Source organism: Mustela nivalis, assembly GCF_964662115.1.
Source record: "Mustela nivalis genome assembly, chromosome: 10".
Taxonomy (NCBI): Eukaryota; Metazoa; Chordata; class Mammalia; order Carnivora; family Mustelidae; genus Mustela; species Mustela nivalis.
In genome coordinates, this window is record NC_139029.1 from 8,225,327 (window position 1) to 8,252,481 (window position 27,155).

The 27,155-nt window shown below is 44.1% G+C and overlaps 1 protein-coding gene and 1 long non-coding RNA gene across 4 annotated transcripts in view; both read left to right on the forward strand.

Annotated features, from left to right (window-relative positions):
* The window catches only part of VPS13D (vacuolar protein sorting 13 homolog D), a 252,275-nt gene that overhangs the window by 133,235 nt on the left and 91,885 nt on the right, over nucleotides 1-27,155 (forward strand). For all 3 annotated transcript variants that reach the window (XR_014299363.1, XM_082685387.1, XM_082685388.1), the window contains 8 exons: nucleotides 70-233; nucleotides 1,606-1,714; nucleotides 4,016-4,195; nucleotides 5,794-5,910; nucleotides 6,890-7,039; nucleotides 20,867-21,016; nucleotides 21,902-21,998; nucleotides 23,993-24,141. Coding sequence is in view for 2 of the 3 variants with exons in the window: in XM_082685387.1 (XP_082541513.1) it covers nucleotides 70-233; nucleotides 1,606-1,714; nucleotides 4,016-4,195; nucleotides 5,794-5,910; nucleotides 6,890-7,039; nucleotides 20,867-21,016; nucleotides 21,902-21,998; nucleotides 23,993-24,141 (1,116 nt within the window). In the remaining variant the exon portion in view is untranslated. The remainder of the gene's footprint in view (nucleotides 1-69; nucleotides 234-1,605; nucleotides 1,715-4,015; nucleotides 4,196-5,793; nucleotides 5,911-6,889; nucleotides 7,040-20,866; nucleotides 21,017-21,901; nucleotides 21,999-23,992; nucleotides 24,142-27,155) is intronic.
* On the forward strand, nucleotides 12,207-17,198 carry LOC309841879. Its single transcript, XR_014299376.1, has 2 exons — nucleotides 12,207-14,691; nucleotides 14,893-17,198. It is a non-coding gene; the product is annotated as an uncharacterized lncRNA (long non-coding RNA).

A 27,155-nucleotide genomic window follows, 5' to 3' on the forward strand; every position in this document is an offset into this window, starting at 1 on the left:
TGCATCCATACCTGAAGTTTGGCTCTGCCTGTAACGGCTTTCTGTGTCCGTGTGTCTCTCTGCCCCCAGGAGCCCGGGAAGCGCTCCCAACTGTGGAGGATGACCGGCACGGGCATGCTGGCCCACGAGGGATCTTCGGTGCCTCACAACCCCAATAAGCCCTCCGCAGCCCGCTCCCCCGAGGGCTCCGCCATCTTGGATATCGCTGGTCTTGCGGCAGTAACTGACAACAGGTACTTTTCCAGATAACTTTTGATTCCAGCCCATTGCTTCCAAACTCCCATTTCAGTGGAGATACATACCAAAAAGTAAGCCTGTAAATGAAGTAAGAATTTGTATTTTTTTAAAAGATTTTATTAATTTATTTGACAGAGAGAGAGATCACAAGTAGGCAGAGAGGTAGGCAGAGAGAGAGGGGGTGGCAGGGTCCCTGCTGAGAGAGCAGAGAGCCCGATGCGGGGCTGGATCCCAGGACCCTGAGATCATGACCTGAGCTGAAGACAGAGGCTTAACCCACTGAGCACCCAGGTGCCCCATGAGAATTTGTATTTTTATATTTGTATTTTTCTTCAGTATGAGATCTGTCACGTTCCTAAATACAAATTTTGGGTCTTTATTTTATTTTTGTTAGGCTATTGTTGAAATGCCCATGCAGGTGTTTAAAAAAAAAGTCAAACAATATGAAGGATATGAAAAAATGAATTTTCTCTTCCCACCAAATCTCTACTCTCCATTCCTCCCTAGAAATGAGCAGGTTTTTAAAAATATTTTTAAGAATTCGTTGTTTTTTTTTTTTTAAAGATTTTATTTATTTATTTGACAGATAGAGATCACAAGTAGACAGAGAGGCAGGCAGAGGTGGGGGGTGGTGAGCGGGGTGCTGTGGAGCAGGCTGCCTGCTGAGCAGAGAGCCTGATGCAGGGCTCAATCCCAGGACCCTGAGATCATGACCTGAGCCAAAGGCAGAGGGTTAGCCCACTGAGCCACCCAGGTGCCCCTCTTTTTAAGAATTCTTGTTAAATATGTCAAAAGCAGAAATAAACTATTAAGAGAATAATCAAATGTGTTTTTATGACCAACTCCTTAGGTTTGAATGGGTTACCGGGGACAAATAAGTTATTTGACTTGCCTGTGCATTAGTTTCTTTATGCAGTCAGTATATTTTTTCCCAGTTGATACCTTACCTACTTCCAAAAGGACTTTACATGACTTACAAGTGAAAACCCGGCATAAAATAAAGGTAATTGGGAATTAAATAGAAAAAAAACCCTCTTGAAAATATTTTCTGATATATTTAGTGGAGAGCCCTTCTCAAACTGCGTGATAGCTGCTCACTGTGGAAAGGCAGGGACCAGATTATTACAGCGTTGTGAATCCTTAAAAGTACTGATACTCCTTTGTGTCCCCCTGTTTGATGCTTCCCATTTTGCCTTATTCCTCTTTGCTCATGAAGAGACACCTCGCTGCCGTGGGATTCGGGCTGCCCGCCCATTGGGTTTTAAGGAGGGAGGATGTTGGAAGAAAGAAGAGCAAAACCGACCCCAGTACTCTGTTTAGGCCTCATATACTCTACTTGAAGACTCACTGCATGTCCCTGTGTTGCAGATACGAGCCACTGATGCTACGCAAGCCGGATCGCAGGCGAAGCACAACTCAGACGTGGAGTTTCCGGGAAGGAAAACTGACCTGTGGGCTGCACGGGTTGGTTGTCCAGGTCAGTAGTGCTTGACGCCCTCAGCTGCAGCAGGGAGTGCTTGAACCTTCTTTGAAGCCAAGTCTCAATTAAGATAAATACACTGGAAGGGGGAGATCATTACAGAGCAAGTATGCATTGTTTCATTATAGTCCAGAAGGTCAAGGAACTCCTGTTGTGCATCTGTGTGTATTTACAGGGATAATATTCTTAGAGGTGGTATATGAGAAATGTGTTGGGAATGTTGTCTGTAGGTAATGGGACCTTTTTTCTAGGTCTTGGATTATTTTTCTTTGGTGATCTAAATTACCTGTACGAGCCACCTGGGTGGCTCAGTTGGCTAAGCATCTGCCTTCGGCTCGGGTCGTGACCCCGGAGTCCTGGGATGGAGCTTCACAATGGGCTCCCTGCTCAGCGGGGAGTCTGCCTCTCCCTCTCCCTCTGTCCCTCCCCACTCGTGCTCACTCACTCTCTCTCAAATAAATAAATAAAAGCTTTAAAAAAAATTACCTATGTAATTTTCAAAAGAAAGAAAGAAAAATGCCGGCTAAAAGCCCAATGCTAAGTTACGTGGATTAATTTTAGGCCTGTAGAATTAATCCAATATCTACAACAATCCTTTATCAATCAATTATCCAATATCTACAACAGTCTTCCGTGATATGTTCCAGCTGCGTTTTCTAGATTCTGTTTATTTCTGCATTCTTAGTGGTGCCCAAATAAGCGTTTAATTATTGTAGCGAATGTCAGAATGAAGATTGCTGGTCAGTTTCCTCTGCCCTCTGCCAGTCTATCTCTTGATAAATCATTGCTCATAAGCAATGTTCACATGTTTAGAAAATGACCAGGAGTTTGGATTTTCTGCCCTTCTTCTGGCTTCAGGCCAGAAGGAAGACCCTGGATCTGGAGTGAGTGGGGCGGGAAGTTGTCACAGAGGTTTGGGCATATCGCTGAATGACGTGTGTGACATGGTGCAGTTTCTGCTTCAGCCCAGGGCTCGACCCAAAAGGTAAACGTGATGGCATCAGGGCCCAGCTTAGAGGACCCTTAGCGTGTGTGTCCCTGGTGGACACCAGGCTGGCCCTCCACAGGGGGAGGTTGTTCTCCAGGGCAATGAGCAAAATTGGAAGGAGCCTCTGCCTGCTGTTTGGTGAGATTTATTTTCTTTTATCTCCCTTGCCCTGAGCTTTTTCTGTCAAAGCCAGGCCGCTTACTTCTATGAAGCACACATCTGGTATGGATTTGTGATTTTCAATTAACAATACAGTTCGGGCTTCTGGAGGCAAGAGAGGGCATGTTGTAATTGTTGGGCCCCGGGTCTGACCCGGACTTCCGCAGATTCCCCTTCCGGTTTGTTCCTAAAGCCCATGGAATTCGGATTCTTGTAGAGCAGACCCCCGCCCCCATCCTTTGCTGGTGTTTTTTGTTTCTTGAATCCAGTTTATCATTTCTGTGGTTGTGAGTGACGCCATAATAACAGTATTCAGCTGAGCAGGGTGTGCTTTGGTTAGGGAAATAAGCTTGTTTTGCTCTTATTATTCTAAATAAAGTAACCGAAGGCATTAACCATCTGACACCACTGCCCTGAGAAGGTTGTGTATGTACTTTCTTTCCAAACTTACAACAGTCGTAGAAAGCTTTCTCCGTGTTGAAATCTGTTCTGTAAACCCAGCTCAGAGTTTCCTTTTCATTACTCAGTATTTAAAAATTAACAAAGGGATCAAGACACACTAGCTATTATCTTCTCTAGCCCTGTATCTGCTGTCCCATAGACATGGTCCCGTTGACTTCCGTTTTGTTTGGGGCAGATAGCAAGAAGATACTTTCCTCCAAAGGTCTGAGTAGCTGGCTTTCAGATGGCATTCGCTGCTGTTTCATTTTAGAAGAGGCGCCATCGTTTGAATATTTGAGCTCACTGTCCAACCGTTGGTCTGTTTATCGAGATTTTCAACTCTAGAATTTGCTCCTTATTGGAAGGCTGATATTTTAGTTTTTTAACCAAACCTGAATGAGAATACTCAGAGAAACGGGGCTTTGGTACTTTTTTAAAAGCTTATTTTAATGACTGGAAGTTACTCGTAAACCAATATACTCTATTCTTACTCAGAATTCCCTAAATTCCTGTAGCATAACTTTCTGTCTTGCCCAGGTAATCCTCCTGGTTTTCATCTTCAGTAAAGCTGAAGAAACAGTAAATGCTTTGTTAAAAATTGATCATGACCCTTCAAAAGAGAATTTAAATTTGATAACTTGCTTCAGATGACATGTTACATTGTCAAAGTCAGTTCCTTTCTCTTTGCTTTCATGTCTTTATCCTTTTAGGCCAAAGGAGGGCTTTCCGGTTTGTTTGATGGAGCTGAAGTTGTTCTTGGTCCTGACACTTCCATGGAGCTTCTGGGGCCAGTTCCTCCTGAACAACAGTTTATCAACCAAAAAATGAGGCCTGGTTCTGGAATGTTATCTATCCGAGTCATCCCAGATGGGCCGACCAGAGCACTCCAGGTGATGATTTATCATAAGAACTGACGTGAATCTCACTGTGCTTTCCCCCCACACATTGGTTAGTCATTCTACAAATATTTATTGAGACATGTATGCTGGCTATGAGACTAGGATGTCCTTGTTTAGAAAATAGGGGTAAGACCTACTTCACAAAGTTGTGATAAGAATTGAAGTATAAAAAATAATATGAGGGGCGCCTGGGTGGCTCAGTGGGTTAAAGCCTCTGCCTTCAGCTCAGGTCATGATCCCGGGGTTCTGGGATCGGGCCCCCGCATTGGGCTCTCTGCTCAGCAGGGAGCCTGCTTCCTCCTCTCTCTCTCTGCCTGCCTCTCCGCCTACTTGTGATTTCTGTCTGTCAAATAAATGAATAAAATCTTTAAAAAAATAATAATAATAAGATGATAGTAGAAAAAGGTAAGAGAGTTAAAGAGGGCAATGCCAAGAATGGTACATATTATTATTATCAGTCATTATATAGTACTTAAATCTTTAATGGATATATTAACGACAAGATGCATGAAGTCCTGGGTCAGACCATGACAGTACTGTGTAGTGAAAGCAGGAGTGGAGGGTGGTCTGCAGAATATACAGGAAGGATTCGTATTCCCAGACTTGGAGGCTTCCTAAGAGGAGTAATATTTAAGCTGAGATCTGAAGGTTGACCGCGAGGAGTTAGCCAGATCACCAGGGAAGGTGAAGGGGCTGTGTGCTAATGAGAAGAGTGTTCACTCAGCAGTTTTTCACTGAGCACTTACTAGAGCCAAGCGAGGTTCTTGGTACTGAGCACAGACTACTGAACAAACACACAAACCCCCTGCGGTCTGGGAACTCCCATTTTGGAAGCGTAAACAAATAGTAAGCAAAAAACATAATGAAGAAATGATGTAGGATTTGGGAAGTTGATAAGTCGAAGACCTGGAGTTGAAAGGGAGTGGCCCAACGGGCACAGAGAGCGTGCTCCGAGTTAATGCTGGAGACAGAAGCAGGGGCCAGATTAGTTAAAGTCTGACACATACTGCAAATTTTGTGGTTTTTCTCTGGCAATGAGGGGTCAAGGAATGAGGAGTTTGGGACTTGTTAGTATATACTATCTACGTGAAAATGTCTAGAAGTCTGTAAATGTGGGTCTGGTGCTCAGGGGAGAGATCTGTGCTGGAGATACAGGTTTGTCAGGGCCTGGTGTAATTAGAGGGCTGAGGGAAAGGAGAGATGCAGGTGGTGTGTGACAGTGACCTCTCCGGGGCAGTGTCTCATAATCCACAATCCCTCTTATAAAAGCACCCTTCTTTTCAGGCAAACTTTGAATGTAGTGATCTTAAGGTTTGTCCTTTTGGACTTGACCAATAATTCTAGATCACCTGTAGATGCCTAGTGCCCCGTATGATGCTCTCGAGGTCTGTAACTTGACTTTGGCCCTGTAGACTTACAACCAAGTTTACTTCATTATTACCCAAGTCTTATTTGGCAGCGTTTCTGAAACCATTAACTTCCATAGGATTATTGAGCACATCGTGACTTTTGACCTACACAGTTGGTATGGAATGGGTTTCATTGTGGAAGTATGAGCCCTCTTACAACAGTGTTTTATTTGACTTCAGATAACAGATTTCTCCCAACGGAAAAGTGACCGTTCATCATATGAAATGGATGAACTTCCCGTTACCGAGCAAGAGGTACAGAAATTAAAGAATCCAGACACAGAGCAGGAACTGGAAGTAAGTTTTAAGTATTGTAAATTCATTTCTTTATCATTAGTTTTTTAGAACTTTGCTCTATGGTTTTCTCAGTTTTAGACCTCTTTTCTCTCTGCCCTCTGAATTCTAAATACAGCTGTTGCCTTATGGTGTTTATGTCATCACAACATGAATGTGTGAATTTATTAATTAAATGACAGCTAAAATTGAATCAGAATGTGATAGTGTACGAAAGTAAGATGACAAGAAAGAAAATCAAACTTTGAAATTTATACAAGGTCAGGAATAAGCAAACTAGGTTTTTTGAGGGCCCCCAGTTTTCTCTTGTCGTCTTTCTTCCTCTCCCTTGTTTGGGTGTTAGAAAGTGGAGTTTGAAAAGGAACATGAGGTGAACATGAAAACATACACTAGGGCACCTGGGTGGCTTGGTTAAGCATCTGTCTTTGGCTCAGGTCATGATCCCAGGGTCCTGGGATCAAGCCCGGCATCAGGCTCCCTGCTCAGCGGAGAGCCTGCTTCTCTTTCTCCCTTTGCTGCTCCCCTTGCTTGTGCTCTCTCTCTCTCTCTGTCAAATTAATAAAATTAAAAAAAAAAAAAAAGACATATACTTATAGGGTATTTATTTAGTAACTTAAAAAAAAAATAAGGACCTACATGTAAAGCACTGTGTCAGATATTATGGAAGTCCAGTGAATAGCATACTAAAAGCTTGCATCCCAAACAGGGAGAAAGATTCTCAAACAGGTCTTTTCCTATAATGAAATGCAGAATGTGTTCAGTGCTCCGAGAGAGGTATTATCATATCATATCATTTTGGAGTTCTGGAAGGGGTGGGCACTGAGCCTAGAGAGAACGGTGCCTAATGAGAGACCAGAGTTGGATAAGTGGTTTGCACCTGCTCAGGGGTGAAGCAGAGGGATTTAAAGCCACATGTTTCCCTGCACTCTCCTAGGTACCTTGCCCTCTGTTTAAACTGGGTTGTATTTTGGTTTTCTTTCAGGTGCTTGTGAAGTTAGAAGGTGGAATTGGGTTGTCCTTAATTAATAAAGTCCCAGAAGAACTCGTCTTTGCAAGTCTTACAGGAATCAATGTACATTACACACAGCTGGCAACAAGTCACATGCTTGAGCTGAGCATACAGGATGTGCAGGTAATGGGGGCAGTTCAGAACTTGTTAAACCTTCTTGTGTTCTTGCTGAGCACCCAGCCAGATCCAGTGTTTGGTGTCCTAAAAACACTAATGCTCTGGTGGAGATATCTTATTATGGACTTCAAAAAATTATTCTATGAAAATAATTGTTGCCATCTATGTTTGTCTCACCAGTGTTTCTGTATAGTAGCCAGTGACTTAGACGATTTAGTCCAAATGGCATGGAAGAAAGTGGACCCTGGTTCCCCATTCGCCAATAGGAAAAAGTAACAGGAAATCATTGAACCATCATTAGAGAAATTGAAGTTCACTGCAGGGAGAAAAAAGTAAGAGAACTGGACTTGTGCTTCTGGCCAAAGTGTACGAATAGGGAACCAGATTCCTACCTGAAGCAGCCCCCAAGTCCAGATAAAATAAGGAAACAATAGGTTCAAGGCCCTGTAAATCAGGCACTGAAAGACAGTGACCCTTGAGAGGTGGAAAACAAAAAAGCTGAGCCCTGCATTCACCTCAGCTGACTGCCTTGAGAAAGTTTCCAGGCCATGGCACTGGAGGGGAGATGAAGAGAGGGTCCAGTAGAGTGAATGAGTTGAACAGGCCAGGCAGAGAGTCTGGAGACCGAGGCATCTAGAGTTTCATGGGGCGGCGTACCTGGGAGGAGCATGCTGCACAGAAAGCAGACTCAGGAGATCTCCGGAGGGGTTCTGTGAGCATTCAGCAGAGGACAGATTGGTGCTGCATGTAAGGAAACTACCATCTGAACCATCCACGAGGATCTCACAGGGACAGCATCTGCTGCTCCCCAGGGCTGGGGATGGGCTTTATTCCCCCAGCCAGACTAGAAACACTAATAACATATGTAACATTGGGAAGAGTCTTCCAAAAAATCTTGCCTTCATAGTGAACTATAATTAGCCCTTCTTGGCTGAGCACTGTTCCAGACCCACCTAACAAATCATAAAAGCAAAGTCTGAAAGGATCAATCTGTTTCCAAGTAATTTAACTATATCCCTGAACAAAGCTCAGGATTTAATGGAATGCAAAAATACCCAGCACCCAACAAAGTAAAATTCACAATCTCTGGCATCCTGTCAAAAATTACCAGGTGTGCAAAGGGGCAGGAAAACACAATATATAATGAGAATAATCAGTTGAATGGACCCAGAGCTAACACAGATGTTAGAATTTTCAGAGAAGGACATTAACTGTTACTATAACTGCATTGTACATGTTCAAAAAGTTAAGTAGACACATAGAAGATATGAGAAACTCAAACTTCTAGAGATTAAAATGAAATGAAAAACACACTGCTTTCAATGAATAGCAGATGACACAGTACAGGAAAAAAAAAGATTAGTGAACTTGAAGACATAGCAATGAAAACTGTCCAAATTGAAATGCTCAGGGGAAAATAATCCATAAAAAGAAAACAGCATCAGTGACCTACAGGACACCCTCAAGCAACCTAACATGTGGATAATTGGAGTCCCTGAAGGCCAAGAGTGAGAGGAGGGCATATAAAAAATATTTGAAGAAATCTTGGCCATAAATTTTCCAAGTTTAATGAAAACTAAACTCACAGATAGAAGCTCAAGCACGAACAGAAACACATGCTTGCATGCGCATGAAGGAAACTACACCAAGGTACATCATCATTAAATTACTCAAAAGCAGTGATGAGTTATCCAGGTTAAGCAAGACTTGTCATGTGCCAGGAGAAAAAGTGAGAATGAGAGCTGACTTCTCATTGGGAATGATGTGAGCGAGAAGAGAAGACAGTAATGTCTTTAAAGAACTGGAAGGAAGAATAACCATCAACCTGGAATTCTATGCCCAGCAAATATATCTTTCAAAAGCAAGGGTGAATCACCTTTGCCCAGTTCCCTGGCAGGGTTGCTGTGGCTGGGCAGAGGGCTGAGGTGGCTTATGTCGGGACACGGGACGGAGCTTCCGCCTGGCTCCCATTAGGTGCTGAGATACCTAAGAAAGCTGGTGTGATCAACAGGGGTAAGAATCAGAGCAAGGAGCCAGGAAGATCAGTTCCTCCCTTAGGTCCTATGGTGATTGATCCTACATGTTGTGTCACCGTAGCCATCCATGCTAAACCTGGGTCCAAACAAAATGCTCTAATAGATGTGATGGTGGAAGCATCACGTGAGTGATATGGTGAGTGTGGTCATCGCAGCCCCCGCCCCCCAGCCCTGTCAGAAGGAGAGGCTAATGCCCAGCTCTGTTGGTACCTTTGAATGTCCTGGAGCTCAGGGAGAGTGACGTGGTTTTAGTTAAGGGTGGTCAATCTCATGGAAAAGTGGTGGCCTCCACAACTGCAGAAGAGATCTTGGAGAAATTAAAGCAGCACCCCCTCCCCAGTAAATAAATAAATAAATAAATAAATAAATACAAGCAAGTTATGAGAAATACATCCTTGAGAAGCCTTTTGTTTCTATTTGTTTTTAAAGATTTTACTTATTTATTTAATTGACCTAGACATAGTGAGAGAGGGAACACAAGTAAGGAGAGTGGGAGAGGGAGAAGCAGGCTTCCCGCTGAGCAGGGAGCCCGATGCGGGGCTCGATCCCAGAACTCCAGAATCATGACCCGAGCCAAAGGTGGGTACTTAACAACTGAGCCACCCAGGAGCCCTGAGAAGACTTTTAACTGCTAATGAAGAGGCTGTTAAATAGGAAAATATATTTCTGTGTACGGAAGAACTTGAAAAAAAATAAATTTAAGAACAAGACTCAAAAAAGAAGTAGGAATTTTAAAAGTACTGTATGTACAAAATAGATTCTAACATCCCTGACCCCAAGTAGCTTGGAACGTGCTTGCATTACAAAATAACAGAGCTGGAAGAGTTCTTCGGGATGACCTCAGTCAGCCCCTTTCATCCTGTGACGGGGCTTCCGCTCTCCAGAAGTTGGGAAGCTTGTTCAGGACCGCTCTGTGCAGGGTGACAGCCGAAACCCAGATCCCTTGACTTCTGGCTGGATGCCGTTTATCCTGATTTTGTAAATGAAGAGATTTCCACAGACTTCTAGGGTTCTGAGGACTGTCTTCTCTAGAGTTTACAAGTGACAGAAGAAAACCTGTCACACTGCTTCATGGTCTTACTTTATATTTTAAATGGCTTATCTTAAATTTTTAAAAAGTGCTTTTTTATGTCTTCTTAAAACTTGATAGGGCGTTTTGTGAAAAAGAAAATAAGAATAATTAGGACTTGTAATTTCATGTTAATTATTTTGGGGAAGTCACTGAATTTTCATCCTCCTTGGATGGTAACTGCAAACCTCAAATCTGTAGTTCTTGTGAGTCTCTGAAGATCTTTAAAGGAAGGAGGCCTGGATGCTACTTTCGGTATGTGTAAAAGCCTTATCAGAAATCATCTCTACATTAAAGCCTCAAAAGCTAATAAAAGAATGAGATAGAAATGTTTTTAGACATACAAAAGCTAAAAGAACTCACTTCCAGCACATTCATGCTAAAAAAAATGTTAAGTAACATCATTCAGGCAGAAGGAAATGGGAGCAGGTGGAAATCTGGCTCTCCACAAAGGAATGAGCCCCTGAAATGATAAATACACAGGTGAATGAGAATATTTTCTAATTATTTAGATTTCTTTAAGAGAGAATCAACTGCTTAGACAAAACTGATAGCACTGTATTTTAGAGCCTATAAGATGTTAGAGTAAAGTGAATGACAACTATAGCATCAAGTTTGGAGAGAAGAAATGGAAGTACGTTAACTACAGTGTTCTTATGCGCTCAGTAGTATGCTGTCATTTGAACATAAACTGGTAAGTTAAAGATGAATACTAGAAATCCTAAAGCAACAAAGAGCTACAACTAGTAGTCCAACAGAAGGAGAAGATGGACAACCCAAGAGAAGGCAGAAAAAGTGGGAAAACATGGGAAAGAACAGATGAGACAGATCGAAAACAAATAACAAGATGGTAGAGTCATTCAAACTGAACTGTATCAATTAAATAAATGTGAATGCTATAAGGACCTCCAGTGGAAAATCAGACTGGAGTATAAAGCGAGATCCAATTACATGCTGCCTCCGAGGAACACATTGAATATAAAGATACAGTAGGTTAAAAGAGAAGAATGGAAAAAGACATACTGAGCTAGAACTAGTCATAAGAAAGTGGAAATGGCTAGATTCCTGTCAGAATCAATTACAGAGCAAAGCGTATTACTGGGAATAAGGAAGGTAATGTCCTAATGCTGAGAGAGACAGTGTATGCGGACCACATGATGATCGCAGCTATCTAATGCTGAGAGTGACAGCGTATGCGGACCACATCATGATCGCAGCTATTTATGTACCTGATCTCAGGGGCTTTGAAGTGTAGGAAGCAAAAACTGATAGCACTGAAAGAAGAAATGGACAAGTACACAATTATAGTAGAATATTTCAAGGAGGGGCCAAGATGGCGGAGGAGTAGGAGAACCCTATTTCAGTTGGTCTCCTGAATTGAGCTGGATATCTACCAGACCACTCTGACCACCCAGGATATCAGCCTGAGATGTAAGAAGATATCTCAGGGTCTATACCAACAGAATATCTCTGGCGGCTGGATTTGAGGTATGAAGCAGGGAGCTGCGATTCTGCTGGCAGATACCAGAAGATAAATGGAAGAGGGAGAGAGCCGCCAGAAGCGCTGGCGCCAGAAAGGTGAAATAACACAGGAGCGCACAAGCCTCCCACACTGGGGCCTGGGCACAGACTTGCAGACCAGACCAGTAGCTGTGGGGAAAGGACTTTAGGGTAGCCCATTGGACTGAAACCTGGAGCTGCGGGGGTGCACATGTGAACTGGGGGTAGCTGATGGTTTTAGAAGCACAAAGGGCAAGGGCAAGGGCTGGGAGTGCTGCTGTGGGGCACACAACCCAGGACGCTGGGGTGTTCAGCAGCACAGACAAAAACCGAGTCAGTGTGGCCTGCAGGGCTTTCTGGAGAACAGACTGTACTCGCTCTATGCTGAGACAGAGGACTGGGCACAATCGCTTCTGCTCTGACTCTCAGAAGAGACACTGAAAGCTGCCAGGGAAAGCTGCCAGAGAACAAAAGCCCCCAAAACCAGTTTTCACTGAGCCCGTTCCCCCAACAGGGGGCAGGGCAGTTCTGCCCAAACAGGGTTGCCTGAGTAACAGCACAGCAGGCCCCTCCCCCAGAAGACAGGCTGGAAGAACAAGAGGCCGACAACCCTAAGGGCCCTATAAAATGGGTGCATCTTGCTTGGGTTGTGTTCAACAGAGTTTGGACTCTGTACATTCCCTCAACCACCTCTCCCCAGAATGACTAGGAGGAGGAACCCGCAGCATAGGAAAAATTCAGAGATTGTGACCTTTGCCACTGAACTAATGGATATGGTTATAAGCAAAATGCTGGAATTAGACTTCAGGCTAACAGTTATGCAGATTATAGCTAGGTTGGAGAAGAACATTAATGGCAACATAGATTCTCTGAGGGCAGAAGTGAGAGCTGATCTGGTAGAACTTAAAAATGCTATTGATGAGATCCAATCTAATCTAGATACTCCAACAGCTAGGGTAAATGAGGCAGAAGAATGAATTAGTGATCTAGAAGATAAACTGATAGAAAAGAAGGATCAGGAGGAGGCCTGGAGCAAACAGCTTAGAATCCATGAAAACAGAATTAGAGAAATAAATGATGCCATGAAATTATCCAATGTCAGAATTATTGGGATCCCTAAGGGGGTAGAGAGAGAGAAAGGACTAGAAGATATAGCTGAGCAAATCCTAGCTGAGATTTTCCCTAATCTGGAGAATGAAATAAGCATCATGTCCTAGAAATAGAACTCCCCCCTCCAAGATTAAAGAGGGCAGACCAACCCTCAGGCATGTGGTAGTGAAATTTGTGAATCTTAAAACCAGAGAAGACATCTTACAGGCTGCTAGGGGGAAGAGATTCCTTCATACAAAGGGAGGAACATCAGAATAACGTCAGACCTGTCCACAGAAACCTGACAAGCCAAAAAGGTCTGGCAAGATATATGCAGGGTACTAAATGATAAGAACATGCAGCTGAGAATACTTTATCTGGCAAGGCTGTCATTTAGAATGGATGGAGAGATAAAGAGCTCCCAAGACTGGCAAAAACTGAAAGAATATTTGACCACTAAGCTGGCCCTGCAAGAAGTATGAAGGGGGGTTCTATAAAAGAAGAAAGACCCTAAGAGTGATATAGAATAGAAATTTACAGAGACAATCTATAGAAAGAAGGATTTCACAGGCAACATGATAACAATAAAAACACACCTTTCAATAATCACTCCCAACGTGAACAGCCTAAATGCTCCCATGAAACCATATAGGGTTGCAGATTGTATAAAAAGACATATGGACCCATCCATATGCTGTCTATGAGAGACTCATTTTGAACCTAAAGAGATATCTAGACTGAAATTGAAGAGATGGAGACTGATCTTTCATGCCAACGGACTGCAAAAGAAAGGTAGGGTGGCAATCCTCATATCGGACAAATTAGATTTTAAGCTAAAGATACAGAAGGACACTGTATCATTCTTAAAGGGTCTATCCAACAAGAAAATCTAACAATTTTAAATATCTATGCCCCCAACATGGGAAAAGCCAACTACATAAGCCAACTGTTATTCAAAATAAAGAAACATATGGATAATAATACATTAATTGTAGGGGATCTTAGCACTCTACTCTCAGCAATAGACAGATCACCTAAGCAGAAAATGAACAAAGAAATAAGAACTTTGAATGACACATTGGTCCAGATGGACCTCATAGATAAATACAGAACATTTCACCCTAAACCAACAGAATATTCATTCTTCTTGAGCACATGTGGAACTTTTTCCAGAATAGACCACATATGGGTCATGAATCAGATCTCAGCTGATACCAAAAGATTGAGATTATTCCTTGCATAGTCTCAGACTATAATGCTTTGAAACTGGAACTCAATCACAAGAAAAAGTTTGGAAGAAATTCAAACACTTAGAAACTAAAGACCATCCTGCTCAAGAATGTTTGGGTCAACCAGGAAATCAAACAGGTACTTAACTTAAACAATTCATAGAAACCAATGAAAATGAAAACACATCAGTCCAAAACATATCAGATACAACAAAAGCGGTCCTAAGGGGGAAATACATAGCCAAGCAAAGCCTCATTCAAAAAAACAGAACAATCCCGAATATGCAAACTCTCTACACCTTAAAGAACTGGAGAATCAACAACAAATTAAGCCTATCCCATGCATGAGAAGGGAAACAATTAAGATTAGAGCAGAGACCAATGAATTAGAAACCAGAGATATGGTAGAACACATCCTTGAAACTAGAAGTGGCTTCTTTGAAAGAATTGATAAGATCGATGAACCATAGGCCAGACTAATCCAAAAGAAGAGAGAAAGGACCCAAATTAATAAAATTATGAATGAAAGGCGGGAGATCACTACTTACATCAAGGAGATAGAAGCAGTCATTAGAAATTATTATCAACAGCTATATGCCAATAATTAAGCAACCTAGAAGAAATGGATGCATTCCTGGAAACCTGTAAACTTCAAAGACCAAAACAGGAAGAAATTGACGACCTGAATAGACCAATAACTAGTAACAAGATTGAAGCCATGATCAAAAAACCAGAGTCGGGCGCCTGGGTGGCTCAGTGGGTTAAGCCGCTGCCTTCGGCTCAGGTCATGATCTCAGGGTCCTGGGATCGAGTCCCGCATTGGACTCTCTGCTCAGCAGGGAGCCTGCTTCCTTCTCTCTCTCTTTGCCTGCCTCTCAGTGTACTTGTAATTTCTCTCTGTCAAATAAATAAATAAAATCTTTAAAAAAAAAACAGTCAAGGACCTGATGGATTCTCTGGGGAATTCTACCTAACATTCTAAGAAGAAATAATAGGAGACTAAAGCAGTTTAAAAGAATAGAAACAGAAGGAGAACTTCCAGACTATCTATGAAACCAGCATTACCTTGAATATGGATGTCCAGATTCTCAACAAGATCCTAGCTAATAGGACTCAACAGCACATTAAAAAGATTATCCACCATGACCAGGTGGGATTTATCCCTGGGGTGCAAGGGTGGTCCAACATTCGCAAATCAGTGTGATAGAGAACAAATTACTAAGAGAAGAGAGAAGAACCACATGGTCCTCTCAATTGATGCCAAAAAAGCATTTGACAAAATACAGCATCCTTTCCTGATTAAAACTCTTCAGAGTATAGGAATAGAGAGAACATTCCTCAATTTTATAAAATCCATCTATGAAAAACCCAGAGCAAGTATTCTCAATAGGGAAAAGCTGAGAGACTTTCCCTTAAAATCAGGAGAATGACAAGGATGCCCACTCTTGCCACTGTTGTTCAGCGTAGTACTATAAGTCCCAGCAACAGCAATCAGGCAACAAAAAGAAATGAAAAGTATTCAAAGTGGCAAAGAAGAAGTCAAACTCTCTCTCTTTGCAGATGACATGATACTTTATGTGGAAAACCCTAAAGACCCCACTCCCAAACTACTAGAATTCATCCAGCAATTCAGTAATGTGGCAGGATACAAAAATCAATGCACAGAAATCAGTTACTTTCTTATACACTAACAATGAAACTGTGGAAAGAGAAATTAGAGAATCGATTTCATTTATAATAGCACCAAAAATCATAAGATACCTTGGAACCTAACCAAAGAGGTAAAGGATCTATACTCTGGGAACTACAGAACACTCATGAAAGAAATTGAAGACACAAAAAGATGGAAAGATATCCCATGCTCATGGATCAGAAGAACAAACATGGTTAAAGTATCTGTGCTGCCCAGAGCATAGTACAGATTGCTATACTTTAAATGCCATCCCAATCAAAATACCATCAGCAATTTTCAAAGTGCTGGAACAAACAATCCTAAAATCTATATGGAACCAGAAGAGACCCTGAATTGCCAAGGAAATGTTGAAAAGGAAAAACAAAGTGGGGACATCATGTTGCCTGATTTCAAGCTTTACTACAAAGCTGTGGTCACCAAGACAGCATGGTACTGGCACAAAAACAGACACATAGACCAATGGAACAGAGTAGAGAGCCTGGATATGGACCCACAACTCTATGGTCAAATAATCTTGAACAAAGCCAGAAAAAATATCCAATGGAGAGAAGACACTCTCTTCAATAAATGGTGTTGGGAAAATTGGAAAATATACAGAAGAATGAAACTCGACCATTCACCATATACAAAGATAAACTCAAAATGGATGAAAGACTGCAATGTGAGACAGGAATCCATCAAAAACCTAGAGGAGAACATAGGCAGTAACCTCTTTGACATCAGCCACAGCAACTTCTTTCAAGACAGGTCTCCAAAGGCAAAAGTGAAAATGAACTTTTGGGACTTCATCAAAATAAAAAGTTTCTGCACAGCAAAGGAAACAGTCAACAAAACAAAGAGGCAGCCCACAGAATGGAAGAAGATATTTGCAAATGACACTACAAAGGCCTGATATCCAAGATCTGTAAGAAACTTCTCAAACTCAACACTCAAAAAACAAATAAGTCAAAATGGGCAGAAGACATGAACATACACTTTTCCAATGAAGACACACAAATGGCTAACAGACACATGAAAAAATGTTCATCATCATTAGGCATCAGGGAAATTAAAATCAACCAAACTGAGATACCACTTAACCAGTTAGAATGACAGAAATTAACAAGGCAATAAACAAATGTTGGAGAGGATGTGGAGAGAGGGGAACCCTCTTACACTGTTGGTGGGAATGCAAGTTGGTGCAGCTACTTTGGAGGCTCCTCAAAAAATTAAAATTAAAGCTACCCTATGACCTGGCAATTGCACTACTGGGTATTTACCCCAAAGATACAGATGTAGTGAAAAGAAGGGCCATATGCACCCTAATGTTCATAGCAGCAATGTCCACAATAGCCAAACTGTGGAAAGAGTAGAGATGTTCTTCAGCAGACAAATGGTTAAAGATATGGTCCATATATGCAATGGAATATTACTCAGCCATCAGAAAGGATGGCTTTTACCCAACTTTTGCATCAACATGGATGGGACTGGAGGAGATTATGCTGAGGCAGAAAAAGTTAATTATGTGGTTTCATTTGTGGAACATAAGGAGTAGCATGGAGGACATTAGGAGAAGGAAGGGAAAAATAAAGACAGGGGTTATCGAAGGGGAGGATGAACCATGAGAGACTGGACTCTGAGAAACAAACTGAGGGTTTTAGAGGGGAGGAGTGTGGGGGATGCGTGAGGCCAGTGGTGGGTATTAAGAAGGACACGTACTACGTGGAACACTGGGTGTTATCTGTAAACAGTGAATCTTGGAACACTACATCAAAAACAAATGGTGTACATAACATAATAAAAAAAGGAAAAAGAAAATTTCATTACCCTCTCTGAATAATTGTTAGAATTATCATATAAGCAGCAATTCATCAAGGGTATACTAGACTTGAATAGCACTACCAACCAGGTAGCCTAATTGACATTTATCCGGCAACCCACCTAGCAACAGCAGAAAACCTGTTTTTCTCAAGTGCACAGGAAACATTTCCAAGAGAGACCACATTCTGGACCATAAAACCATTCCCAAGTGCAAAAGGATTCAAGTCACACAGTCTATTCTCTCATCACAATGGAATTGAAGTGGAGCAGAAAGATAGTTGGGAAAATCCCCCAAATGATTGGAAACTAAAAAGCATATTTCTGAATAGCCCAGAGATCAGAGGAGAAATCAAAATAGAAATCAGAAAATATTTTGAACTAAACGAAGATAAAAACACAGCATGTCAAAGTTGGTGGAATGCTACTGCAGCTCTACTGAAGGGAGATTTCTAGCACTATTAGAGGAGGATAAAGGTCTGGAAACTGAACTCAGGTGTCATCTTAAGAAAGTAAACAACAACAACAAATTAAGCCTAAAATCAGCAGAAGAAAGGAAGTGAGCACCCCAGTGGAAATCACTGTAGTAGAAACCAAAAACCGCAGTGAAAGGAAGGAAAGAAGGAAGTCAAAAGCTGCTTCTTTGAGAAAATCAGTAAAACTAACAAACTTCTGATGAGTTTGATCAGGAGGGGAAAGAGAGAAGACACAAATCACTGATGCCAAGAAAGGGAAGGGTGCCAGAGAGGCCCGCAGCTTGACAGTGCTATGGGGACGAAGCTTTGAAGGGAGCTGTAAGCTCATCCCAGCCCCGGGGCTGCCCGGGGATGGGGCTGTTGATGTTTGAGGCCACCGTGAACCTGGGGAGGGCAGGTGGGGTGGGAAAGCCACCGAGCTGGCTGTTCTTGCTGAGTTTCAGCCAACTTTCTCTGATAAGTGACCCCTGGACTGCTGCAAGCCCTTGGTTAACTGTCAAAGCTCTGAAAAGGTTGACTTTGACAGTTTCTGCCCAAATTTTGTGGTCCTGCTATCAAGACAGCTCTTGTCTTTGTAGCCTCGTGTTTGCAGCCCTTCCTTCCAGCCTCCACCAGGATTACCGTGTCTAGGAAACCAGTTCCTGGTAAACATTTCCAGAAGGATCCAAAGACCTAAACCTTGATTCTTTCCCTGGGTGGGGAGGCTGCATTCCTCCAGAGGCTGTGCATTGTGTGCCCCTGACCAGGTGTCCTTCTGCTCTCGCTCACACTGTACACTTCCATCCACCCGAAACCCTCTTTCAGAAAAATGTTTTTATCCTACAGCACAGAGAGAAAACGGTTCAGGCTAATCACATCTTGTTTGTTTGAGGACAGATAAAAAGTTACTATTTTGTCCTTCTATTTCTTGTCTTTTTTTCTTCACCTTACAGAGAAGCTCCAAAGAGCTATTTGTGCTTCATGAATTTCATTAACCATTTAGTCAAGAATATTTGTCCTATAATACCTCTTGACTTAAGGTGTGCCATAAATCGTGGAAAATAAACAGGTTTGAGAGTTGATCATGATTACAGCGCTGGGAGAAAGAATGTTTAAAAATAGAAACTCTGGTCCCCATTCTTCCGAAGCATCTAATCTAACTGGGAGAATAACACTAGAATTTGTACCTCTTCCACATCTTGTATCAAGTGTACTTGCCTCCATTATCAAGAATAACGGAGCGGTCAGAGTAAGGTGTCTTCTCTATTGGATGTGACGGGTGATTCATTCACTCGGTAAATTCCTAGGGCATCGGCGGTGTACCGTGCAGGGCACTAGGCTCTGGGGAGAACAGCCGTGACTCAGGAGATGAGTTCTGCTCCCTTTGGGCTAGCAGGCCAGGGAAGAGGTCAGCCAACAGGGGGAGCGAGCAAGTGAGGAACATGATGGCCACCTGTGGGAACTGCTCGAAAGAATACGGAATGCTTTTGAGATGAAGTGGCCTGGGAAGATCTTCCCAAGGCGGTGAGAGCTAACCTTGGAGGAAGGGAGTGAGCGAGCCCTGGAGAAGGCTATTAGGGTAAAACGCATTCCCTCGGAATCCAGAGACTCTGAAGAGAGGAGAGCTGCCCCCTTTTGAGAAATAACCCGAAGGCTTGGGTAGGGGGAGATTGGAGCAAACCTGGAGAGGATTGCTCTGTGCTGAAGGCGGGGCTGTGGGCAGTGGCTATATCATGGAGGCCGTGGCGAGAAGTTTGGTTTCATCCCAGGAGAAAGGGAAGCCTCTGTCAGGTGTAAAGGAAGGAGGGGCATGAGTTGGAAAGGAAGGAGGGACAGGAGCTCACCGCGGCTGCTGTGCAGGGAGTACACGGTAGGGCCGAGGATGGAAGTAGGAGCAAGTGCTCATGCTCATGGTCTCTCGCCCTTACCTCTGCGACGTGAGAACCCGCAGGTTATCCAGATGGCTGTGTGGCCGTCCGTGTGGTACACGGGGAGGGTCACAGGATTTGGTGCCAGAAGTGCCTGTATTTGAACCTGACTCATCCGCCTCACTAGCTGTGGGAATGTGGACAAGTGGTCTAACTTCTCTAAGCTTCTGTTTAGTCTTTTATAAAATGAGGAGAAAGACTTTTAGCCTTTAGAGCTGTAGTAAGGGATGTATTCGGTGACGTGTAGGGAGTACACTTAGATGTGTAGAAAGTACACGGACGTTCTCTTTCCTTTCCCTGATGTGGAGCTTTGTTGGAAAACGAAGTGGAGGTGCCCGCTTCCTGCAGTGAGTCTTCTGACACCCCTAAACACAGTGGGGTGTAGACAGCGTGCTCCAATCTGGTGCTGATTGGCGTGGGTGAATAGAGCAGACCCTAACGCCACTAACATCATCGTTTCATTCCTAGCACAGACTTGACTTTGGTCAAGGCCACTGTTTCCATTTGGTAGCAGCCGAGCCACCAGTTCCCTAGTTTTCATGCTCTATGGTCCGCCCACCTCGCTGATAGCCTTTAGGAGCGCTGGGCTTGACGTCAGACAGACCTGGAGTCAAGTTCTAGTTCTGTGAAGAGCCCGCTGTGCAACCTTAAGCAAGGGCCTCTCCCCTCAGCTTCTTTATCTGTGCCATGAGGACAGGGATCATCCTCAGGAGGTTGTGGTAGGGACTGTAGCGGAGCCCTGACTCGAGTGCCTCTGACCTCACAGGTATCCCGTGATTCAGATCATGCACGTGAGGGGACTAGCTTGTGCCTGGCACGTGGCACTCCCCATGCACAGGAGAGCTGCTGTTGTTCTTCCGACTATAGTTGCTGCTGGTCTGCAGTGAGGATACGTTTTTCCAACTGCTGCTGAAACAGAGGAAAATGGCAGGGGTCCTTTCTGAGTGTCCTACCAAGGAGGGGACCCCACTCAACGAGAACAGAGAGCTGAGAAGTGAGACGTTGTCCCTTCTTGTTTTGTCTTGTTCCTGGGCCAGGTGGACAATCAGCTCATTGGTACCACTCAGCCCTTCATGCTGTACGTGACTCCCCTGAGCAATGAGAATGAGGTCATCGAGACCGGCCCGGCCGTGCAGGTGAACGCGGTGAAGTTCCCCAGTAAGAGCGCGTTGACCAACATCTACAAGGTAGGCCCTGGGGGAGGCTGCTGGGCTTGGCGTGGTGGCAGGAGCTGATCTGTTCTCTCGCAGCCCAGTCTCCGAGTACGGGGTCTGGCCCAAAGTCGTCCCACACAGTAGGGCAGTCTGACTTCCTCCATGGGGTGGGGGCTCACAGCAACTTCTCGTAGCACCCAGCGTTCTCGACTGTGGCTTTGCACCTGATAACGTGGAATCCCCAGGGCCCAGAGTCTGTATTCATCAGAGTCGAGTCTCTGTGGGAAAACATAGCATCTTCCAGGTTGATCAGGACCAGGTGTGATCCAGATGTGTTATTAGAATAATTAGAGAGTGTTAGGAGGGGTCTGACCTTGGGATAGACGTCCTCTTGTGCAAGCTGACTTACACTGACTACTAAAAGCACATCGTTCAAAAGTGATGAGCTTTCTTCCCTAGAGAAGTTTCCACTCTAAGCGGGCTGATACAGCAGCAAACTCTGGAAAAGTGGGAGCTAAGAGCTTGGTTCCCCTATTTCTGCCCTTCGTCACCATTACCAGTGGGCCTGTGTGCAGCCCTCCAATCCTGCCGCTCCTTCAACGAGTTTGCTGTCCACGTGAGCTCAGCACCAGAATGCTGTCCTCCACAGCACATCTGCAAGCAGGATCCTGACTTAAGGAGACACAGATGCCCCGGAAACCAAACAAGAGGGCGGTGAATTGTATATTAAACCTCTTCTGGAATTCTTGGCTAATTGTAACAACGTAGAGAGAGATGAGCCAGAAATCATTTGGCAGTGTGGTCACAAAATCACATGAGCAAAGAAACTGTGCCACGTCATTTGGGGGCCTTCTTCATGGCGCAGATGAAAGTTCCTTCTGGTGTTTACACTATTAATCAGAATCTCTCCGTCTCTAGCATCTGATGATCACGGCTCAGAGATTCACAGTGCAAATTGAAGAGAAACTGCTCCTCAAGCTGCTGAGTTTTTTTGGCTACGATCAAGCAGAATCAGGTACTGTTGAATATTCTAGATTTGTGGCTGGGAAGTGACCCAAGAATGGCCTTTTCTAGTCCCTTGTGAAAATAGGTGGCTTCTGAGTACCCAGCAGACTCCCTTCACACCTCGCAGCCGGAGCCCAGAAGCTGAGGCCTGTGTCTAAGCGGCTTTTTTCAGAACAGCCTATTGATGGGGGCTGTGGAGGGTGGCTGATGCGAGCATGAAGGAAGCATCTTAGAGGTGTCTTGGGGGTTCCCAGGGTTCAGCCTTTGGAAAGCAGCACACTTTTCCTCTTCGTTGTGCATTTGTTGACTCATCTGCTTGAGGATAACAGAAATGATGTTCGTCATTTAGCAAACCACTTTGTTTCCTAACCTCTGTTTAGTAAACAGACTGGGGGCCAAGAATCAGAAATCCCTTCGGCAGTTCCTTTGGTTTAGTTAATGGAAAAAAAAAATTGACTAGCCTTAACTTCTTAACTTTTTACATCCATGCCCTTATGCCTTAATGTCATTACCAAGTTTTCTAGTTACTTGACTCTTCTTTAGAGACGGGAGTGAGAGAAGCTATTGGAAACCCTACATGTCCCAGCAGTCACTACAGAAATCATGTAGCTTTTGTGTCTTTATTTTAGATTCCTCCTCATGGCCTTTGTAAGACTGAATATAGAACTTAGAAAGAAGTAGGCAATGCTTAGTCTTTTGAAGATAAAACCGAATATCGAAACTGAGAAATGATAAAATAGACTTGAATGTTTATATGTCCACGTTGGCTAGAGAAATAAACCACTGGGGACGTGTGTGCATATGTACATACTTAGACACAACACATGAAAAATATTTTTGCTCTTTAGCCCAGACTTACGATTCAAACTTTATGTGTATTTGGGATCAGAAGCAAGATTCTGTCCATTTAAAACTGTGTTTTCCACTCTGGGTGTGTGTTTGGACTCAGACAGCCACTCGAGACCCTGCCTGCAGGTAGCCAGGCTCTTTTGGCACCTTCCTGGGAAGTTTTACTTTCAGTTTTACTGGACATGCTTTTCTTGTAAGTTGCTCTAAATAAATTTCTCACCAAGCATCGTATAGATGTTGATAAAACCCTGGCCTTTGTTTCACTGGAATGTCTTCCACGCTCCCTGTTTAGGTTCCCTGAATACAAACGGGCAGGTCTCTCTTGCAGCATCATTTTCTCAAACCTCGTCCCTTGTTTTCTATAAAGAGAACCATAAGCACATACAGCCTACATTTGTTTGATAGGCAGATCGGTACAGTCTCCTTGGTTGTATTTCTAAGGCCCGTGAAGCCAAGTGAAAGTAAGCTGACCGCGTGGTTGTGGGTACAGGAGCAAGGCAGAGAGCACATTGCCGTGCGCCAGCCCACGTCACTCCTTCTCACTACACAAGACGTAAAAATAGAAATCTGCCTCAACTCTGCTGCTTTCACAAACGTCCGCCATTTGGGAGAGAGGGTGCCTGCTGCCGTGATGTCAGCTCGTTATAGCCTGTAGCCGGTTTCTTTTTAAAGGCATTCTCTTGCACTCAGGTACCTTATTCAACTGGTTATGTCGTTCATTATAGTTCAGTTAAACTCTACTTCGAGGGATGCTATTTGGATATATCATCTCATGAAATAAATGCAGATAATCGGGGTCATTTATGATAATCATAATAAGAACAACACAGTTTCTAGAAGACTTATTGCCAGCACACACCCGTGGCCTCTGGCTTCCCCACCTGCATGATTTTTTCCAAAGATGATGTCTGCCAGATGGCATGGAGTCATGAAAGATTAGGCTATTTTACTTTCTTGGTAAACAACAGGAAGCACATCTGCTTTTACCAAGAAGTGGTATGGGGATACTGTACATAGCACCAAACCCTGAAAAACTAACTTTGGAGACATGTTGACATTTCTGTATGATTATTTTTCAGCGTTAGCATTTGATGTGTGAGACTTCAGGAGATTCTTTTTTTTTTTTTTAATTTCTCTATTTTACTCTTGTACCAGAGGTGGAAAAGTACGATGAAAACCTCCACGATAAGACGGCTGAGCAGGGCGGAACACCAATTCGGTACTACTTCGAAAACCTCAAAATCAGCATTCCCCAGATCAAGCTGAGCGTGTTCACCTCCAACAAGCTACCACTGGATCTCAAGGTGAGCGGATTTCTGGGTAAGATTTAAACAGTGGCTTTCCCTGGAAAAGAGTGAGTATGTTTCCTGTTTGCTTTTTCTGTCCAGGATCATCTTCGATAGCAGGTATTTTTACAGGTTTCCCTTTTAGAAGGTTCAAAATATATACACACACACGTACATGTGTACACATAATGTGTGTACATACGGACATATGTGTAGATGTACATGCACTTTTTAAAATACTTAAGAGCAAACAGAATTACATAAAACCCGTCTTCTTAATTCTTGGCTTGTCTCAATGAGGTCAGAGCCTACTTTCCTAGGGCCGCTTGCAGATTCAGGAGAAAAGTTACAAGCAAGGCAGTACCTGCCTTTTGTGCCCAAGACCTGCCGGCCCACCGGTTCTCTCCACCTCTGCGTGAATGGCCGAGACCAGAAGTGTCCACTCCTGTCAAGGCGCACACTCGGCCCCATACCGCTGAGGTGTGGCCTCCCTCACCACCGTCTCAGAATGTAACACACCTGCAGACCGTCCTGACCTGCTCTTGACAGAGAGGGCCTGGATTCCATCTTCGTCTGCCGCAGGAAGATCCATTTTAACGAAGGGCTGGGGCTGGGATTCACATCCAAGCCCGCGTGACTCGGAAGCCTGTACCGTGCTGCACTGTGCCGGATACCGTCCCCCCAACCCGCCCCCCGCGAACGGAAGGCATCAGAGCACTTTAGAGCTGTTGGATGTTGGAGTTCAGAGAGTTCTTTCACTCAGGCCTTGTGGGTCAGCCGTGATGGGAGCAGGAGGATGCCCCAGGTGCTTGTTAGACAGTCTTTTCCTAGACCGAGGCTAAATCTGCCTCACTGCCGCTCGGACCCATTACTTCTGCTTCTTCTCGTTTGTTGCCCTGGAAGACGGTTGTCAAGGCACCTGCTCCCCGCCCTCCACCCGCAACCACCAGCCCAGGACGCGACCACTGCCCCACGCGGCCTCCTCGCAGATGCTGTGTGACGGCCTCTCTTCTGAGCAGGAACAGCCGCAGACCTGAATAGACAAATAATACACCTGGCGACCTCGGTTCAGCTGCCTGCCGGGACTGTCCAGCAGTGCGCCGCGTGACGCAGCGCGGTGGGGACCGTGGCGTGTGGGGCGAGTGCCCCTCATCTGAAGGGGCCGCCTCAACTCAGCTCCGGCCAGTTGCTGTCACAGGGCAACGTGAACCCAGTGTGGCCGGATCTCTCTCTTTATTTCTAAAGCGAAGCCAGAAATCTGAGTTTTTATGTGGAATCTCCTGGTTTTGAAATGTTGGCAACCAGTTTGAGTTGTTTTCTTTAAAAACCTTTTGAGCTTGACATAACACATGTGTGGGCCTCATGTGGTGCCTGGTTTGCCAACTCACAACTTCTAAAACAGACCTATAGGTAACGAGACCGTGGTCTGGTCATCAACAGATCATACTTGGATAAGGACGGGGCAAGGGTGGCCGCTTCATTTCCGCGGCAAGCTGGGGATGCTGGTCAGGACCAGAGGGGCAGGAGTTGCTTTGCAACCATCCTGAGAACAGCGTGGCATGCCCTTTCCAGCGGACTCTCCTGTCTGCTTGATTGGCTTTAATTTCATGTTTCCCAGGAGACTAAAGATACTTATAATTAGCCTAGGAGTGGGGGGAAAACCATGGGAAAACCACTATCTTGTTAATATCCACAAGTATCCACTTGACTTATGTGACCCCTTGGAATGGTTTTGTTTGATAAAGTATATATTCCCCCAGAACACTTGGCATGCGCCCAACAAACCAATGTTAAGCATTTCCTGAGAGTTAAGGACTTCTTGTTTTTTAAATCATCTTACTTAGAAACACAGACACCTAACAGTTCCTTTCAGATTGCTCCCAGCAAAACACTTTCCCCCAGCCTGACAAATGCAGTAGGATTTCCTACAGCTGAAGTAGGTCCAGACCTCCGGGGACAGGGTGCTGCTAGTGCATGTGTGATGCTGTGTGAACGGTACATGGGCGATCCGTTAAGGCCAGTGTTCCGTTTGTCACCGTACTGAAGGAACCTTTTGAAGGCCTTTTCAGATGATTGTTCCAGAAATCCAGTGGAGCAGCTGTGTCATGAACTGGCTGGCGGGGCGGGGGGGGGGGGGTGGGCATCCTGAATGGGGCACATTACTGTTTCAGGCAGGGTGCTGGGAATTGGGACTTCAGAGTTAAATTCTCAGCTTGTGGAAGTCACCGTTTCACTGTGTCTCGAATTCTCCTCGTGGAGTCTGGGACTCATAAAATAATGTCATTTATTCAAAGAGTTTCCTAACAGAGTAATATCCCTTTATTAGCAGCTCTTAGAAAGAGCCGTGTGCTCTTTGAGACAACTGTATAATGGCTCAAAGTATGTGCTTAGGGAATGGAGTGCTGTCCCAGAGCAGGATTCACAAGAGTCTGACTAAAAGGTAACCGTGTCTTTGGTATTGAAGGAATAATTATCTTGATTCTCTTGACTTCAGGCCAGAAGTGAGGCTGTCCGAAATCTCAGAGGGAAGTCTCTTCACGTTTACACGGAGGGCACATTATTGCCAGATACAGTGTCTGTTCAGAAGGACTGGGAGCGCTTTCCCATCTGCTATCTCGATTGGATTCCTTCCTCTGTGATGGGAGAAGGGGGAGATAATAGCTCCATTTCACAAATGCAGACACATCCCTCCCCTCCCCCTTCCTCTCCATTAGTCTCCTGCCTGCAGTACTAGGGAGTAGCAGGGTAAGACGGAAAAACCAGGTAGTTTGTATGTACTTGGGTGTTTTTTGTTTTTATTTTTTTTAAAGATCAAAAGAAGCCAGGAGCCTTTCAAAGGTTTCGCGAGGTGGCCTACAGCAGTCCTTTTCCCATTTAGAGCATTGGGGTATTACAAAAGAAGGGCTTTAATTGAGCAATCTAGTTTGGAAGAAAACCCACATTTTAATGGTCAGAGAGCAAGAGGGTGGGGTGAGGGGGAATTTCAAACAAAGACACTATTTAAAAAGCCTAAAACTGTCTTCTCAAAGGCT